The following is a 20288-nucleotide window of genomic DNA, read 5'->3' on the forward strand; positions in this document are numbered from 1 at the left end:
AACACATAACATTTTAATAATTCAGAGTGTTTATTGTATCGCATCAGCTCGAAGATAATTACAAGATGATTTCATATACAAGTTTACTGTGATATAAATTTTGTCCCATAAATTCTGGTCTAATAAGACATAGGTCATAAACCAAACGAAAAGGTTTTGACCAAAAAAAAAAACCAAACGAGAAGGCTAAAATGGAAGGTACATGAGAGTAAGGGGACGACTGGTTTTCTCGCTACCACCCGCAAACGCAGCTTTTGCGGTTGGTTGCGATTGTCGGTGGTTTGCAACAATCACTCAAATCGCTCTAAACCGCTTCAAACCGCTCTGAATCTCATAAATTTAAATGCTGGCTCCAGCTAGCGTTTGCGGTTGCGGGCGGTTGTGGGAGGGTAAATTTTTTTTTTTTTTAAAACAATATATATACAAAAGTAAAAATATTTAATAAAAAATTTAAAATTGAAATTATGAAAATATTAAAATATATCTATTATATTTTAATTAATATTATAAAATTTTATAATAAAAACAATTTCAATAAATTTTCAAAAATTAAAATTATAACTTTCTAAATATAAATTTTATATTTATTATAATTTTCTGATTTTTGATATTTTTATAATTATATTAAATGTAAATATTGTTAATTTATTATTTGACTGTTACCGTATTTGGTAGTTAACCAGTCATAAATCACCCGCAAACGCACCAATTTTTAGCCACAGTACCAGTCGTACAAATCTCTTAAAACTGCTAGAAACTGCAACTGCTCGCATCCACAAATTCCCGCAACCGCAACCGCTGCGTTTGAACCAGTCAAGGCCTAAGAAGCAAACTTAGATCCACACGGAATAAAAGACACGATCAAACCAACACAGTCCGACCTAATTTTGATTCCAAAGTGGACTAAAGACTTAAAGCGTTTTAACTTATAATTTGACTCCACTGAACCAAATTCCAAATTAAACAGAGTAACTGAAGTTAAATATGATTTCAAGTTATAAAGAAACAAAATGATGATAGAAAAAAGACATCAGAGTCTCTACAGCCACCCTCAGCTCATTTATTTTCTCTTGATTCTTGTAAAAGTTGGTTCTGTATAGTTTAGTTCTTTTTTCTTGATTTAATGCTGCTTATTTCTTAACTTACAGCGTTTGTTGGAAGAAAAAAAAAACTGGTTTTTGTATAGTTTTATATAGGCTATGCTTTGTTCACTTGCTCAGAGATGATAACGAACTAATATTTTCATAGATGCTGATAAATTTCTTACCTGTGACTATTATTTACCTACATTTAATGTGAATGGTTGAAAGATTGATTTAGAAGTTTTTCTTTTGTAAATTGGCTTTATTGATTTAGAAGTTTTTATGATTAATTTACAAGTTTTTCACATATTCAAAGTAATACATGGTTGAGAAACAAATTTATTTTCGTAAGGGAATCATGCATTTGATATCGTTGCCGAAACATGTCTTCTCAGAAACTTTCACCTGAGAAGACATGTTTCGGCAACAATATCAAATGCATGATTTCCTTACGAAAATAAATTTGTTTCTCAACCATGTGTTATTTTGAATATGTAAAAATGTTAAATGATAAAAAAACGCGTTTTCGGTTTTGGTGGGAAAACAAATTTTTGCGGTTTTGGCGGAAAAACTTTTTTTTTGCGGTTTTGGCGGGAATATATGTTTTGCGGTTTTGGCGGGAAAACACGTTTTGCCGTTTTGGCGGAAAACGCGTTTTTGGCGGGAAAAAGCGTTTTCGGTTTTGGCGGGAAAATGCGTTTTTGGCGGAAAATGTGTGTTTGCGGTTTTGGCGGGAAAACGCGTTTTGCTGTTTTGACGAAAAAATGTGTTTTCGCGGTTTTGGCGGAAAAATGTGTTTTTCGGTTTTGGCGGAAAACGCGTTTTTCGGTTTTGGCGGAATAATGCGTTTTTGGCGGAAAAATGTGTTTTGCGGTTTTGGCGAGAAAACACATTTTCTGGTTTTGACGGAAAAATGAGTTTTTGCAGTTTTGGCAGAAAAACACATTTTTTCCTAATCACCGAACAAAGGATTAAACTTTAGAGAAACCCACGATTTCCCAATTTTATCAAACCCTAGAAAGCTAATGATTGCACGAAATCAGATTAATGCAGCGATAGAGAAAGTAAAACTGAATCGTGGGCTTGGAAGAGAATTTGGTTTACTCATGGTTTTTTTAATTGATATCTCAACTAATAAATCAGAAGAAAAAAAATATGTTTAAAGTGAGAAAAAAAAAACACAATTGAGAAATCTGTAAATCTATTCTCTAGTATTAACAGTTCTTTCAATTCAGTGGAAAATTTGATCATGTTCTTAGATCTTGAATCATTGAAATCAGATCCTATTGGTGCAAAAATCCTGACACTAGCATGAACTGCATAGTCCATGAAATCGCCTCAAGTTCTGTACTTAATAATGATATTCTTCTCTGATGGTTTCTGGCTCTCAAAATTGTATTTTCCCTCTGTGTTATGTGTCCATAACCTTTCTAATGTTATGATATATTGTTATAGTTTGTAACTTAACTGCTTAAATAATAATCTAAATCTATGATATAACATTTGATAAAAAAAAAAAAAAAATCTATGAGATAACATTTTAGAAGTTAGAGGTTGAATTACTTTCCACTTAGTAATTTTGTAAGACTGTATCACATAATACAAAGAAACAAATGATATGGTCACATTCTATGGATGAAATAAGCTAATTTTGGATCTTGGAGTTCCTCGAAGCAAACATGTTTTTGTTTTGTGACAGTAAAGCCGTCATTAACGTGGTTGTTAGTTTTGCTTTATACAAATGAACAAAACATATTAAAATTGATTGTTATGTTGGCCATCATACTATTTAAAGAAGGTCTCATTTCCACCGTTCCTTTTTGAACTCAGATTCTTGATGATATAGTCCAAATTGGGCCTCCTCAATCTTTATAAGCCACCATGAAAACCTGTTAAACCATTTTCAATGGTTATTCTATTTTTCTTTAAAATAGGATAACTAAAAAAGTTGAATTTTACAACAATAATATTTTATTTTAAAGTAAAAAATAGAGTGACAAACAAAAAATAAATGAAATATTCTTTTTTTTTATAAATGAAATAAATGAAATGTTCTATTATAATGTAAATCCAATTTTACTCTATTATAAAATGAAAAATGGATTAGAACTAAAACTTTTTTACTAGCAAAACATAAAATGAGGTTAAAGATGTTTTAGAGCATCATTATCTAAAAAACGAAATATTAATATTTTATTTATTTTAAATTAGTTAGCTGTGTGAAAAATATTACTTGGATATTCAGAGTATTCGTGTGAGAATTTACCACTGTACATTCTCTAGATATATCGTGACATGTTTGTTAGAATTTTAGAATATATATAAAAAATGAAATCAAATGTTTGTAAGTCTTTTTATATCCACATTTATCCTAATATATATATATACAAAGATTAGAAACATTTGGTACCGTGTATATACAAAGACTAGAATAATTATTTTCCTGTTGAGCTAGCAGCCTAGCACTATCGTTTGTATTTAAAAATACCTTTTGTACCTTGACCTCTTAATAATACTAAAGAAATTCTCAAAAAATATTTTATAATTTGGATTTAAAAACTAAAAAATATATAAGATATACGTACTAATCGTCAAAATCAAATAAATGGGAGTCTAGTTTAGCAAAGAAGGAAAAGCCAGATCACAGAGCTCTACAGTGTTCTCCCAGACATCCACCGTCTCTCGTCTCGCTTTGTTTCGATTGACTTCCGTCTCATCCCTCGTTCACAGAACAGGGTCGCAGACATCCTAACTAAACAAGTCCTTAAAGCCCAGTACACTTATCTTCTGTTTTGTAACTTTAGCCCACAGATTTGAACTCTGTTTTCGCTTTTTATTAAAAAATTCGTCGTTCAAAAAAAAGTTTAGCAAAGAAGGAAAAGGAAAATATTACAGGGAAGCAAACCTAACATGCAAATGCTTACAACTTTCCATGAATATCGAACACTTTATTGCGGAGGGGCTTGCGAACATTAATATTAACCATCAATTAATATTATAACTCAAATAATAAAAATAACAAATATATATAGAGTATGCATCTCAAACCATCACCAACCTTTTTCTTGCAAAACTACCATTCATTTTCCGTTTTCACATGTTTATGTCTCTTCCTTTCTTAGAACAATAGATTTCATTCAGTACGATATTCTTACACATAGTTCTGATTCCACTTTTCACATATGCAACTGATCATTTAAAAATGAAGAGTCCAAAATCAAGGGTATGAGCGAGACAAATCCTCTCATACCCCTATATCTCATAACACAATTTCAAAAGGATCCGTTTGTTCTTTTAATTTTATATGTCAAACGAAAAATCATAAAATTAAAATGGAAACGTTAATATTTTTTATTTGATTTATAGAATTTGATAAAAATATTTAAAAAATCCAAAAACGTTTTTTCTATATTTTCAAAAAAATCATCAAAATATAATTAAAAACGATTTTAAAATATTTTTTTTTTAATTTGAAAAAGTATAGAATTTAAATATTTGCCCATGGGTTCACTAATCCATAGGGGGGGGTTAGGGTTTAGTTTTGATGACCGGGAAGGATTTAATTTGGAAGTTTGGATTATGATCAAAAAAAGAATTATGTAATAGGGGTATAAGAGACTCTAGAAACCCATAGGAGATTTGGCATTTCATATTTGGAGGCACGCCAGAAGTTGGCTCGGTATGAGCCCATGTAACAATAATTAAGATAATTACTAGCTACACGAACAATATACCACCTGACTATACTAACTATATAAATTATATGTCAACATCTCTCTCAACTACTATGTGTTATCTTACTAACATTGTCAGCATAACTTCGGTAGACATAAAAGTGTATTGGATTTGTAACTCGATATTTTTCCATAATGCTTTATATATTTAATATGTCATCTCATATTTTTTATGTATAACGTTGCATTTTTAATGACTGATCCATATGTTTTCATTTTTTTGATCATTTGGATATGTCTTATATATGTTTCGTTTCTCAAAGAAATTTTTGTTGGGTGTGTCATATTCTAAATCTGGCATATTTTTCTAATATAAAAATTATATTTATTGTATTAATAACATAAAACATATTAGATTATGGATATTGTCATGATTCATATAGTTCGTATAATTTTTCATACATTACTTTTGTCTAGATGTGTGATGATATAGTATAGTTTAAGCTTCTTCGATACTCAACTTTGAGTTACAAAACATTAACCTACAATTATAAACTCTAGTTATCACTTTCATTTTTCGACATCGCAAGGGAGATAAAGAACAATATGCCATATAGATTAAATCATATACTACTAAAAGTGATATAAAATAAAATTTTAATATTGTAATTCATATAATGACCTAATAATGGTACTAGAATAAAATATTTATGTATATAAATATCTATATAGATAACTCTTGGGTTACAATCATTAATTAAGGGCTATAGTCTAGCAGTTTGTTTTTGTGGAAAAAACATTGAAGTACACTTTGTCCTTAAAATATTACTTAAGCAGATATCATAACTCTACTCATTATTACGGTGCCAAAAAAAAATCATTATTACGGTGAAGCAAATATAATTCCAATCTATATATAAGCATCAAATACTATGCGTAAACCTACATCTAGATTCACACATCGAATAACTAAGAACAATATGTCATTCAAATAAAATCAAACACTAGTTATTGTTTCCAATGAATCAGACATGAGATAGTAATTGTACGATAATAAGATATTTCGGTGGTATATATATAATATAGGTCGTCGATCGATTACAAAGTTACAATCATGGGGTCTTGCATGCTCCAAGAACAGTAAAGTTACGGTCGTTTTCTATCAATAACTTAGAAACATCGGAATCAATCGCCTAAGTCCAATTTGTCTTTAAATAGCCACATTTTCAACCTCAAAACTATAATCATTATTATTATTTTCATATTACTTCTTGCGTTCAAACACTTATAAACCTAAGCATAGTATATATATATATATATATATATATATATATATATATATATATATATATATTATTTTAGATATGGCAAAGACCCTTCGTGTGATTTACCTTTTCCTTAGTATTCTCCTTTTCAGCGAATTCATCGGCGAGGCACAGGGTAGTTGTTTGAGGCGTCATCATCCACAGGATTATTCATGCAAGAAACGTTCTAGCCATCATCATCATAATCATCATCATTATCACAAGGATAATCCGAATGAATCAGAGAGTCTGCAACGAAGCATCAAGACGAGGAGGGGCAAAGATCTTTACCGTGTTGATGCTTTCCGGCCCACCGCGCCAGGGCATAGTCCCGGTGTTGGCCACTCGATCAAGACTTGAGAAGTTTGAAGTTCTTAATCTTGGTTTATTAAAATCTATAAATCTCCTGCTCTTTGTCATTTTGTAAATAAATAGATTGCGGTATTTATTCTCGAATCTCTACCATTTCTAAATTTTATATTGTCGATCAGTGTTAGTATATATCTCGCGCACGGTTCTATTATTTACAAGAGGTGTCTTTTTTTGCTAACTGAAAAATGTTTACAAGAGGTTATTTCATATATAGCCAAAACAGTATTACAAAAAAAAAAACTCAATCTCTATATATACTCTCGGGCTTATGTATAGAGATATTTCTTAGAATCATCGAATGGTTCAAGGCCGATAAAAAAAAAGTAAATGTGAAGAGGATTCACAGCTATGTTAACTTTATGTGTATCCGATACTTTTACACAATAATAAAAATATTTGAAATGCAATCTACAAAAAAAATATAATAATTGAGTTGTAAGTTTCGTGTAGCTACAAGATGTTTTCTGACGTATACAAAATTACAAATAGTGTTGGAGTTAGGCACTTAACTAAAGGTTAGTACATACGTCAATTTCATTTAGCTAACTGTGTTACAACTTTAAGATAAGTTAATCTTAAATATTTCATATATATCTGATCGTTTATTAGGTATTTAATAGGAAAATATCTTCCATTAGCCATACATCAATCCCTTAATTAGATTATGAGTAAGGGTAAACGATTAGGTATATTTCAATTTCTTTTAGTAAGATATGTACAAGCAGTGAGGAATCAACATCACTATAAAAAGAAAAAGCTTTACAAATCTGAAATAACACAACTCAAAATGATTGATTTTGTGCAATTGTAATCTTCGATAGGCTCCACAAAAGGAAGGGCGTGTGATGCCAAAAAAAAAGAAAAGGAAGGGCGTGTATCAAAAGCATATAAATATCATACATAGATACATCTCATATATTCTTAAACTTTCCGAAAAAATTATACACAAAACATAGAGAATCTTAGAAGTGCACAGGTTAGGTTGACCGTTCACGACCGGTCCAAGTGGATACGCCAGTCCAATTGTGTGTAGTTTATGATTTATGCTCGCTATTTTTTAAGCCAGATTGTTTTTAAAACGTTACACGAGGTTCTTTTTTTAAAAAGAAAACTAAATTTTAAAAAGGATCTAGAAAAAACTCATTTCTTTCATTATTGGCATATTTTTAACGGAGTATCTCATCGTTTATTATTGATATAGTTCTGTTATGTAACTAAAATTTAAATATAGAAAACATTCACAACAATGTCATATGTATGTTAATATCTCATGATTTGTGAACAATTGCGACTAGTGGAAAAAAAAACTATTTCCTTTGGTAGGTAAACAATTGCGATTAGTGCTAAAGGAATTATCATCTCTTTAAAGATATTATGTAGATGTGGTTACAAAAAGTATTTTAATGTTTGTTATCTAATTAATGAGGTGACGTGAGGTTCGTATCCAAGGAATGGCATGGTAAATGAACTATATTGTAGATTGTACGTAGAATAGTTGGCTTATATAAGTTTACAACTATTAAGTATTAAACTACTAGCATGCAATGCAACTATATATAATATGTAAAAAAACTATATGTGTAAACAGATAATGTTCATTGTTTATTTTGTTACGTTCATTATTAGTGTTTCAAAAAGATTACGATAAGTATTGGCAGAAAATGTTACTTCAGCCCAATGATAGTGGAAAATAGACTTTTTGGTGCCGCGATGACTGGTGACCATACCAACTTATATTTTCCCAATATCCAGAAATCGTACCTAATATCCCAATCTGGTGTCGTGATGACTGATGAACAATATCAACTTTTTTTTCTAATTTTTTAAAAACGTAAATTATCAACTTTTATTTTTAATAAAATAAATAATCAAATGATACAAAAATGCAATTATCAATTTCAAAATCTCAGTTAGATTTAAGGTAAATGGAACTTCTTTTGTTTAAGTAATCATCCTTGGACCTTTTGTCATCATTCTTTTTGAGCTATCAAAAGTAAAAAAATCTAGCAAACTACCTAATATACAGATTATAGTCCATTTCAGTTCCACCATCTTAATATAAACTAGCGCAGATTTTTTATTTAAATTATGTTCAACGTACACTCATAAACTGCTGGTTTTATTAAAAAAAATCATGTATATTATTTATATTTTGTAATTTACATATACAGTAGAATATATTATTTTATAATATAGATGTTTGATAATAACTTTTTTAATTTGTACAGAATATTATATTATAAATTTATAACTTGATGCAATTTCATGTAATTGTATTATTCATATCTTGACTTGCTTTTTTGTTAATTTATTTTAAAACGAAACAACATACAGTAGAACCTCTATAAACTAATACTCTATAAACAAATAATTTTTTTCGATCCCAACTTGGACCGGTTAAAAATTTCACACAAATCGATAAAATAATAAAATAATATTTTTTTATAAAATACTATGTAAATATATGGTCTCATTAAAATTATAAATAAATCATTTATATGTATATATATTTTATATAAGTAAGAAACTATTATGATATTGTTTATTTTATATTCACAATAGAATTATCTTTATATTTCTCAACACTTCATATATTTTTGATGAGATTTAGTAATATTATATCTAAAACCAAATTTAATTTCTATGGAATATATATATATATAATATACTACAAAAATATAATCAAATTAATGTAAATTTCAAATTTCAAAAAATAACAATTAATGTCTATACACTAAAATCAAATATTTATCTTATCTTAGAATAAATATATCTAAGAATAAGAAATCTAAATAAAGAAACTTTTGTAAATTAATAAAATTTTAAAGTCCCAACATTATTACTTTTAAAGATGTTATAATGTACTAAATATTTTAATTTTTGCATTAGTTTTTTATGAATTATTATTAATTTTATGATATTTTGTTTTCTTGAAAATCGAACTCTCGAAATTTTTATATTTGACTACATGCGATTTAGTTGATATTCATATAATATTAATAATGGTCAATCTATGAATATCGATTTGGTTTGATAAGCTTTGGAATTGTAATTAATTAATTTAAATTGATTTTTAAATGTAGTGGCAAAATCTGCAAATCAAAAGAAATACAAAAGGAAGTCCTTAACTTATTGAAAATGCAATGGCTAAATGTGTAAATAAATGAAAATACTAAAAATACTGATATCTATATTTTCAAACAATTCTCATTTATACTGTTATTCATGTTTCCAAGCAGTAACAAAATGTACTTCAGTTTTAGATATAATATAGTTGCTCAAAACTTCGTGGGATTTTAGCTCCCACTTTTAATATAAGTATTCAGTTGCCAAAAAAGTCCATCACAATTTTAAAACATTAAAAAATAAAGCAAATAATGGGAGACGGATTAAATAAATGGATTATTCAATTTCAACCCTTACATATTTATATTTATTTGAAAATTATATGTAATAATAAATTATTTTTCAAAAAAAAATATTAACGGTTTACATGTATAAACTTTGAGTTAGGGCTGGACAAATAAACTGAATCCAAAAATCCGAACCCGACATAAATACTGAATGGATCTTTTTACGGTATTTTAGGTTATGGGGTTTATCCGAACCAAACCCAAATCTAATATCCAAAAAAACCCAAAAATTTTAAAACCTGTAAAAATAACTTGTACCAGATCTGATCTCAATCCCTAATATGTATCCAAAATATACTAAGAAATTATTGAGTAAAAAAAAGATATTATTGAGTACCTACAATAATTATCTATTACATGAATAATTAACTAAAATACTTAGTTTAATATATATTTTTGGTATTTGGTCAATATTAATGTTTTAATAGTTTGATAATTACATTTGAAGTTCAGTTCTAAATAAGTTTGCATTTCTGAAGTGTAAACAACGTTTTAAAAAAAGTTAGTTTTAATAGTGTTTAAAGGTTTATAGAGTTGCTACATGTTAATTTTAATATGTTTACGTTTCATTATGTATGACTCTCGTTCATAAAAAGTTTTGGTTTGTCATGATATGTCTGATGTTGTAATGTATATAGTTCAAAGAAGAGTCTCGTAAGGTTGATAGACAAGTCTTCTAAAATATTTTAAAGGAAAACAATATGGTTTGAGGAATTACTTACAAAACTTTATACAAAAGATTGAAAATATATTGAGTTTAGTAAAGTACAAACCAATATTTTTGGTACCAATAACTCGATTAATATCCGAAACCCAAATTATTTCGGGTTCAACTGGATCTTGAACATGTAACTAAATCTAAACCGACCCCAACTAAACCTGGACTGAGTCCGACCCGAATTTTTATAATATCCGAATGGCGTTAAAATTCATGAACCCGAAAACCCAAAACGCGAATGAACCCGAACTAAAACCTGATTAGGACTCCGATTGCCAGCCCATCTCTGAGTATATTCAAATTACACAATAAAAATTTAATTTATTTTTACGAATGGTTTACCAGCTATTTTTTACAAATTTAAATAAAAAATGTAACATTTATGAATATAATAAAACTGTAAAATAACATTTTTAATACATTATTTCTAATTTAAATTTTATAAATATAAAATTAAAAACTAGTATAATTTATGGAAAAAAATTGTTTAACTAAACGAATAAAATTCAGAATCAGATATTAATATTCTACACAGAAAATATTACATGAGAAAAAAAAATTCTAAACTAAAATTGAAATTTTTTGTCATAAAATTGTTTTTAGATGTTTGAAAGAAAGAAAAGCATTTTTTCTGATTCAAAGATTTTTATGGTTTAAGTTATTTCTGTTTTAAATAAGAAAATGGTAAATTCAACGGATTCTCATATTAATAGCCTAAATTATGTATAAAATGATGAAGCTAGTGTTTTCTCTAATTTTTTGTTTTATGGTTTGTTAAAGAACCAAAATTTTCAATTTGTTAAAATACATTGGACAATGGAAATATAAATTAAGAAAATATACAATGTTGATGTAACTTCCATAAAATCTTGATGCAACAGAAAATAACATTATTTGCTATCATCAAAAATTAAAGCTGAGACCAGTACCACTAAATATTTTAATAACTAGGCCTGGGCAAATTATCCAAATCCAAAGTTTCGAACATGATTCAATCTGAATCTTCAGTTACTGAACCCGGTCGACATAGATATCCGAATGGTACATGATTTCCTATATCCAAAGAACCGGATCCGAACCCGAACATAATCTAAAAATTACAGGTATCCGAAAATATCCAAATTATAAATATTCTAGAAATATTAGTTATATAAATACTTATAATAATTCAAATATTAAAAATAAAAATAATTTTAAATATGTTAACTATTTTTAGATAACCGGATATTTTAGATATTTTTAGCTACTTTTGCCTACTTTTGGATATTCTTAGATACATTTGGATATAAAAAGCCAGATCCGAACCGGGTATTCCGGATAAAATGGGTAATTTTCTATACATTTGGATTATATAAGTCAATCCGAACAGGAACCGAATTTTTTTTGGTTCATTCAGATATATCCGAAAATATCCAGAACCGACAAGCACCGAACCGAATCCAATCCGAGATTTAGAATTATCTGATCCTTATCAATTTTCTTATATCCAAATTATTCGATATCCTAAATACCCGACCAAACCCAATTATATACTCGAATGCCGAGGCCAACAAATGTATAAAACACATCTAAGTCTAGGAACAAAATCACATCATACACTAAAGATCAAGCATATTTTCCGGTTTGCCTAACCATAATTTAAATTTGTTAAGATAGATATTTTGTAATAAGCAAATCTCCCAAAAGACATTAAAATGAGTTTTTCTTGACCAAAAGAGCACCCAAAAAAATGACCAAAAAAATTATTAAAGAGGTAAAAGATTTTTCTACCCCTTACTTTGTAGATATATAGATATAAATAAATATTTAAATAAATAATAATAAAAATTCGAAAAACACCTTTTCAATTTGAACTTTTTGATTTTTTTGATTTTTCAAAATTTTATTTTGAAATCCAAAAATAATGATTATGTTCACTAAATTAACGGTTATGTTCACTTATAAATAAAGTACGGAAAATAAATAAAATTGTGTTATATATATATATATATTATAGATAATTTCTTTTAAATATTTATCAAATTTTTGAAAAAAAAATATTAAAAAACGGAAATTAAAATTAAAAATTCAGTAAGAAATCTATCAACGAAAAAAAGGAAATTAAAATAATTTTAATAATGTCAATTATGTATAATTTATAATGCATTAATGTTAAATTTATAGTTAACCACTATAAGAATTAAGGTAAAAATGACATGTAAGAAATTGACTTGCTAAATAATATATTATTTAAAAAATATTTTATTATCTTACTGATTTGTCTCATATTTTAGATTTTTCTAAATTAGAATAAAAAAATTATTAATTTATCGTATTTATTAATATATCGAATATTGATTTATAAGGTTTTCTACTGCATGGCGAAGAAACCACCTGTTGAAGTTTGAACAATATTTGTCAAGTTGGTTAAAAATGAGCTACATACACATCTCAATATCTCATCCAATTAGAGGTATCCAATAAATGTGTAACACTCATATATAAAAGGGAACATGTTCAAATTAGCAACTTCTCTGTACTAGTAACGTGGTTGTTTGACTAAATGAATTTCATAATACCACCAATACCGAATTTTATATTTGAAATTTCATTCCCAATTTTATGACAAGAGGCCAATATAATTACTTAATTCACGGAATGGTTTGAAGTTTTTTATTTAATACTGTAGTTTTTGTTGAATATTATTGCCTAGTAGATATCAAATTTATAATGTGAATAAGCCAGCTTACATACAATAAGGTCACTGTAGTTGGTTCCTACTCCATAAGAGGTATAAAATTAATGTTGGTTGACTAGCTAATTCTTTTATAATTAAATTAAAATATGAGCTAGAGTCTTTAGTTCTCAAGCAACTCATCAGTCACATAGCTGAAAACGCGTTCAAATCTTATTTCAAATATAATCATAATAACAAGTTTTAACATTATAACTTTAATCTTTTTTCTTTCATAACCTTTAATTGTTTATACATAACCTTAGAATCTTAGATTATCACATTCTTACGAGACTTTATACGGTACTGACTGAAAGATCTTGTTTCAAGATCGTTTACTTATGTATAAAACTGTATTCTCCACCGTAATCTCCTCTTTACTTATCATTATGAACACTGAATGATGTGACAAGCTAGGCTACACAAAGATCATTATCAAGTGGTAAAAAGTGCGTTGAGATCATTATCATCTGGGAATGTTACCAAGCAATGTGTTTGTAGAAGGTGAGCTCTGTGCACTTAGCCAAGGATCTTGAACCGAGACTGGTGAGCAATCGTCCTTCTCTTCGACAAAAGCGAGTATATCCGGTTGCTTGGGAGGGACAACGAGTCTTCTGCTTCCTGCTGATGCTTTTTTAACTGATGCTGATCTTTCACTTCCGGTCGGTGAATCCAGGCTCATGTTTGGAATCCAACCGCCGAGCCGTATCTGTTCAAGCTCGTCGGCTACTTCAGTCATCGTCGGTCTCATGTCACTGTGGAAGGATAAGCACCGGAAAGCAAGCTCAGCCACGGTGTGCATTGACGAGAGCGTCCATGCGTCTAGACTCACGTCGAGAATCGGGTCTATAATCTCGTCAAGACAGCCTGATCCGATTTTGTCAACAGCAAGAGCAGCTAAGTTGATTTGAGTATGCGGGCGAGTGAAGTCAACAGCTTTCAACCCTGTTATAATCTCAGCAAGAACCACTCCGAAGCTGTAGACGTCGCTCTTATCAGAGAGATGGAAGCATTGATGGTACTGCGGGTCGAGATAGCCAGGTGTCCCTTGAGGAGCCGTTGAGATGTGGGACGTTTCAGTCATTCCGAGCCTAGAGAGTCCGAAGTCTGCAACTTTGGAGTTGTAATCATAGTCGAGAAGGATGTTGGTGGACTTGATGTCACGGTGATAGATTGGTGGGTTCATTGCAGAGTGGAGATACGCGATTGCTTTAGCTGTTTGGGTGGCAACAGTGAGACGCACCGTCCATGGAAGACCGTTCCCTATCTCTCTCTGTAGATGTTCTGATAAAGTTCCATTTGGCATGAACTCATAAACGAGAACCGGGTCGCCTTGGTCTATACAGCATCCTAAGAGACGGACAAGATTCGGGTGGCTTACCGAGGAAAGAAGCTTGATCTCGTTCATGACCTGGTCGACACTCTCTGAATCTCTGTGTCTGAGTCTTTTGATTGCAACCCATTCATCATTTTGGAGCTTCCCCTTATAGACTGTACCATATGCGCCTGTTCCTAGCCTCTGCTTTTCAGAGAAACCATTTGTTGCTTTCTCGACCTCCTTGTAAGGAAAGAAGGCGACATTTGAGTTGCCAGTAGCTTCAGACAAAAAACGCTTTGCGTTTAAATGGCTTCTCAAAGAAGCAGACCGTTTCTGCTTACAAGCGAATAAAAGAGCCAACCCAGCTAGCAAAAATGCTCCACCGACAGTTCCTATGTACCAAATCAACTAACAGAGTCAAAGATCCACTAATGAACATTATAATGAACACTAAAGCGACAGTTACCTCCTACAACAATAGCAAGGCTAGATCTACAGTGTCCCCAGACTAGCTTTGAACCACGGCAGTTCGGTAATGCTACAAAGAGTAAAGTGGAAACAAGTTAGAGAAAAAACATATAGAAGCAAGAACATCATTCAAACAGTAAAGAGGAAACAAGTTAGCACTTAGCACAAAAAACTTTGCGAATAACTAGAGGCAAGAATATCACTCAAAGAACTAATAATCTATGTATCAATATCAACTTGATTCAAAGACGACAGCTTTAACTAGTTACTCCAACTTTTTTCCAAAAGAACACAAAACCTCATTTATATGACGGCTCAAAACCATTCTCACCCCATTCCATGATTCTTTTTACTTCTTTATACGCATACTGGTAACTGGAGGCACGAACATCACTACATGAACTAATAATCTATACTTGGTCGTCATCACAAAGAGTAAAGAAGAAACCAGTTATCACCAAAAAGCTTTGCGGGTTTTAGAAACAAGAACATCAATCAACGAACTTATAATCTACAAATTAACATCACACTTGATTCAAAGACGGCATCTTTAGCTAGTTACTCCAACTTTTGATCCCAAAGAACACACAACTTCATGATTGTTCTTACTTCTTTAAATTAGCCTTTTAATACACATATTGAAACAGAGAAGACTGAAGTTGACCAACCTTTCTTGCAAGGAGATTCGATGAACCCATCTCCAAGGTAACCCTCGGGACACGAGCACCGGTGTCCTGCATTGCCATCAGGAGTATCAACCTCCTTACAATTAGCAATAGCCTCACAAGTTGAGTTTCCAGCTCCACAACCTCCCTTTAGCCACCAACCTAACCTAACCCTCTCAAACTCCAACGCTATACCCAAACTCGCACCAACAGACTCAAAAGCTATAGACGAAAACAGCATCTTGCACGAGCTCTTCCTCAAATCCTTCATGCTGAAAAACTTGGTCGAGCTCGAGTTCGTATCCGCAGAGAAACAGCTCACGTTCCCCTGAACTTCGCAGCTTTGCAGCTTCAGCTGCGTCTCGAGAAACCTCTGCTTAATCGAACATCCATCGGTTGCATTCGTGCACTGCTCCATGAGGAAACTGTTCTCCGACGTCGGCGCGTAACGCTCGCCGAAGAGAGGCTTCATGGCTTCAACACTCCGGTAACAGTCGTGCGGGACGCGGACGAATATGCTCTCTCCCGTCACGTTCTGGACGGAGAAAGCTCCGATCCTCGCTTCCCCCGCCGCGGAACAATCGAATCGGATAGGACAGCCGTGTGAGAACCCGAAAGGATAAGGCAGGATCAATCCGCCGCATGCTCCGTCACAACGTTCCGGAGAAGACGAGACGGATCCTCCGATTACGATCACGATTAAAATCAAATTCAACGCCGTCACCGTCATCATCTTAACGGTGATAACCTTCCTGCAAATATAAACACGTCTCTAGTAACTGATTCCTCTAGTAATGGCTGAAGCTATAGAGTCTAGATAATCGAAATACCTTCGGAGCTCTTCACTTGATCACTTCATCTTCGTCGCGTCGATTACGGTTACTGTATAACCTCAGCTTCAACCTTCTCTGGTACTCAAGATGTACTTCGAGATTATCTGTTCTCTGGAGGAGTACTGGGTTGCTAATGATCGGGAAATCGCATCTCCGTTTGAATTCTCCGGTGATCGGAAGCAGTTTGATTAAAGACGAAGGAGATGATGGCTACGTGCTTTTTTTCTTCATAAAGACGAGTTGAAATGACGGATATACCCTTGGGTGGTCAACGTGCAATTGGGAAAAATGTTTGACCGGGGCGTAAGCTTTTTATTCTTTTTTTTACTGAGGCGTGTGTGAGTGGCCAGCATTACATTTTTGAAATTCGGTCTGTTTTTATTATAGAAAAACTTATCGTAATTATCTTTCCGTAAAATGAGTAGAAATTTTATAATTCGAGCAAGACTTTTGATTGAATCATATAGTTTTTCTTTAATACTATATATTGGTCGTTACGTTTTCAATCGTAACAAGCAAACGCAATGGTTACGTTATGTATGGAAGTACGTAGCAGTTTAACCGCTCGAACCATTATCTAACAAACGTTTGTCGTTTACATCAAAGTCTAGCTTAACAATTTTGTTTAAGAGAATCACACAAAAATTTAACAAACTATCGATACACGTTATATATTGTCTATTGATGATAGATAAATTGAATAGCAAAATGTATAAATAGCAAATTGAATACACGTTAAGATTGCAAATCTCTGAAGTTTCTAAGACACGTGATGAAAATAAATAGAAAACTTGAAAAACAATATTTTTTTCTAAAAGCAAGTTACATATGTGTTTAGGAAAATTTAGTGTTAGTGACTTAGTGTTATGTTGATACTACCACTATATATATAGTTTTATTCTTATATTAAACTAAACTTAATAAAAACCATTCAATGATAGTATGATAGTAATATTCAAATAATTCAATAGTATTCGCATTGGTATCATAGTAAGGTTTATAGGTTATTATCCTCACCGCCAAATCAGTAAGAATATTAGGTATACTTAAAGTTAAAACTAATTCAATGATGCGGACAAAAAGAAACTTAAAACTAATTCAAACTTCTTATCCAACTTCTTTGAGGTTTCCTACCTTGAATCTATCTATCTCATGCGCCGAATGCTTTTGACTCTTGATATATGACTACATTCTTTAAATATATATTTTAGGTATTTATCAACTTCAAGTGATTCCTTTTGTTATTTCAGTTTTTGAGATTTCAAGCTGCTATAATGTTTTTTTTTAGTTTTTTTTTTCAATTTGTACACAAGCAATATTTCTCTTTTTCTTTTTGGTAATCATCGGCAATAACTAACTGAATATATCTTTGTTAGCAAAAAAAGAAAAACTAAGTGAACAAAGCTTCTGAATTATTTATTGTAGCTATCTTCACCATCTTTGTGCGCACAAAAAAAAGAAGAAGCTATTTTCACTATCTACATTTCCCTTTTGTATTATATCTCTGCGAAAATGATATTTGACTATCACATACTTACTTGGTATTTCATAAAACACCGCATTCTTAGATAGTATAATGTCATTATGTCACTTCGTGAGACATAATATATTTCCACTTAAGTCTTGACCGAGATCTCCACATCTGTTAACCAGACTGTCTTTTTTTTTTTGAAACACAACCAGACTGTCTTACGTATAACTTTTGATAGTGCAATGTACAGTCCTAATTGTAAATAAAACCTCTAGTTTTTGTGATGATGGTTTACAATCGATTACACTGCAGTAAATACCATGCAGCTTTTTTCCACTCTTATACTAGAAATTTGTGTAGTTTGTCCACATGAATGTGTCGAGATGAAACAACAAGCATTCATGAGCACCATGTATTAGCATGGGGTCACATGTTCCCAATAGAAAAATCTAATTTGGTGTAAGTTTTTATAACTGATAATTATTTCCCCCTCAGCAAATATTAGATCCCCCCCCCCCCCTCTCCCCCTCAGCAAATATTTAGTTATTTGATCACATTATTTCAAAAATAATTGAATGCTTCTATCAAATTTAAATGGCCAGAGTATATTCTCTTGTCATTTGAGACACTTTAAATTATTTCATTGAATCATCTCTATTATTAAAAGAGAAATACCCATTAGAAAATACCCCTTAGTTTTTAAAGTTAGTTACATTTCCATGCCACTAAGAATTAAATTGAATTTCCTATTTTAATGCTTATCTTTTTCAGTTAGATTAATGTATTTTCCTTATTCAAATATAAACTTAATGTCATTAAATGAACTTACATATTTTAATTTTAATGCTTGTCTTTTCCAGTTAAATTAATGAGTTTTTCTTAATCATATTTAACGTAGCTTATTACGGACGAGTATAGCCCAATAATGAATTTGAATTTTATTTTTACGAAAACGTGAATCACTTGATATATGTAATATTTAAAATATATTAACTACAATATAACAAATGCATATAACCTGACTATACTTTAGTTTGAAATGACCATGCTCAAGTTTTATATAGCCAACTTACATCATGTATCTATCGATGTACAATATTCAAACCACCTATAGTTTTCGTTTTCATTATAGGATGTCTCAACCAACCAATCATCCTATTGATTTTCTAAGCTTTATAAAAAACAAATCAATAAATACAAACTCAAAATCCAATATCTTTTATTAATCAAAACATAATATCTTCAATGTCGTATCTTTAATGTACCTATTAAATATAGAAACTGTAACCATAATTACACTAATTATAAGAATAAATTTGATTCCAACCAATTGATCTATTACTTTGGTAATTGATCTGCTTGCAGAAGAGGAAACAATAAATTTAAAATTTGTAAGAATATAAAGATATAGAGATTCCAACCAATTGCCTATATTTGCATATGATTTTCGCATAATAAGCTTCAAATTGAAAATTGAAAAAGATAGAGAGATTTTTTTTAATCTTTTACCGACCCAGAACTTAAACAAAACGAAGAGTTAAAGGTAATTTTTTTTTGTTACGCTTCCCAGAAAAAAACAGTTACAACATGGGTTTTCATAATACGATATTTTAACATATTAATGTTATGGACATTTAATAATTATCTTGACGAAAAATAAACTATAAATAATTTATTATTAATAAAATTATGAAATTATTTACAATTTGATGACTAACTCATCGCCCTTTTTATAGGTTAAATTTTCATAGAAGTTTAAAAATCATTGTATTTCCTTTAAACATGTATAACTGATTTATAATCTTTTATGCCATACTAAGTCATAATATAATATTTTTTCATATTTTACATTAATAACCATTGTTTTTATATATCGTCTACAATTCTCTAATTACGTCTATTTGTTCAATTTTTTATATGATATTGAATATTCGTCGTAAATAGATGGTTTAAGATGCCAAAAAAATATTTAGTTGGTGAATATAATACATCAAATATTACAAATACATCATTTAGTTAAATAAATAACCAAAAACCAAAAATTCATACCCGCGCTGGGGCGCGGATCAAGGTCTAGTATACTTTTAATAAAAATGTACATAACCACATATGACATATGATCTTCGAATATCTAGTTGATAAAGAAAGTCATTAACCCATCTAACAAACTTAACTTACACAAACAATTCTTATATGAGTGCAAAATTTTTAGTGTTCTAAACGAATTATAATCTTCTTTTTTTTGCGTGATTATATT

The 20288-nt window shown here is 30.4% G+C and overlaps 2 protein-coding genes across 2 annotated transcripts; one reads left to right on the forward strand and one right to left on the reverse strand.

Annotated features, from left to right (window-relative positions):
• Positions 1-1833: 1833 nt before the first annotated feature.
• On the forward strand, positions 1834-7291 carry LOC108871636 (precursor of CEP11). The gene has a single exon (XM_033289589.1). The coding sequence runs from the start codon at positions 6121-6123 to the stop codon at positions 6418-6420; it is 300 nt and encodes a 99-aa protein (XP_033145480.1). The 5' UTR covers positions 1834-6120; the 3' UTR covers positions 6421-7291.
• A 6187-nt stretch (positions 7292-13478) lies between these two features.
• On the reverse strand, positions 13479-18493 carry LOC103864468 (wall-associated receptor kinase-like 14). The gene is made up of 4 exons (XM_009142216.3): positions 16558-18493; positions 15731-16479; positions 15061-15132; positions 13479-14986 (listed from the first exon to the last, which is right to left on the reverse strand). Exons 2-4 carry the CDS (start codon positions 16458-16460, stop codon positions 13743-13745), a joined length of 2046 nt encoding a protein of 681 aa, XP_009140464.1. The 5' UTR covers positions 16461-16479; positions 16558-18493; the 3' UTR covers positions 13479-13742.
• Positions 18494-20288: the final 1795 nt, after the last annotated feature.

The sequence above is a fragment of the Brassica rapa genome, chromosome A04, assembly GCF_000309985.2.
Source record: "Brassica rapa cultivar Chiifu-401-42 chromosome A04, CAAS_Brap_v3.01, whole genome shotgun sequence".
Lineage (NCBI taxonomy): Eukaryota > Viridiplantae > Streptophyta > Magnoliopsida > Brassicales > Brassicaceae > Brassica > Brassica rapa.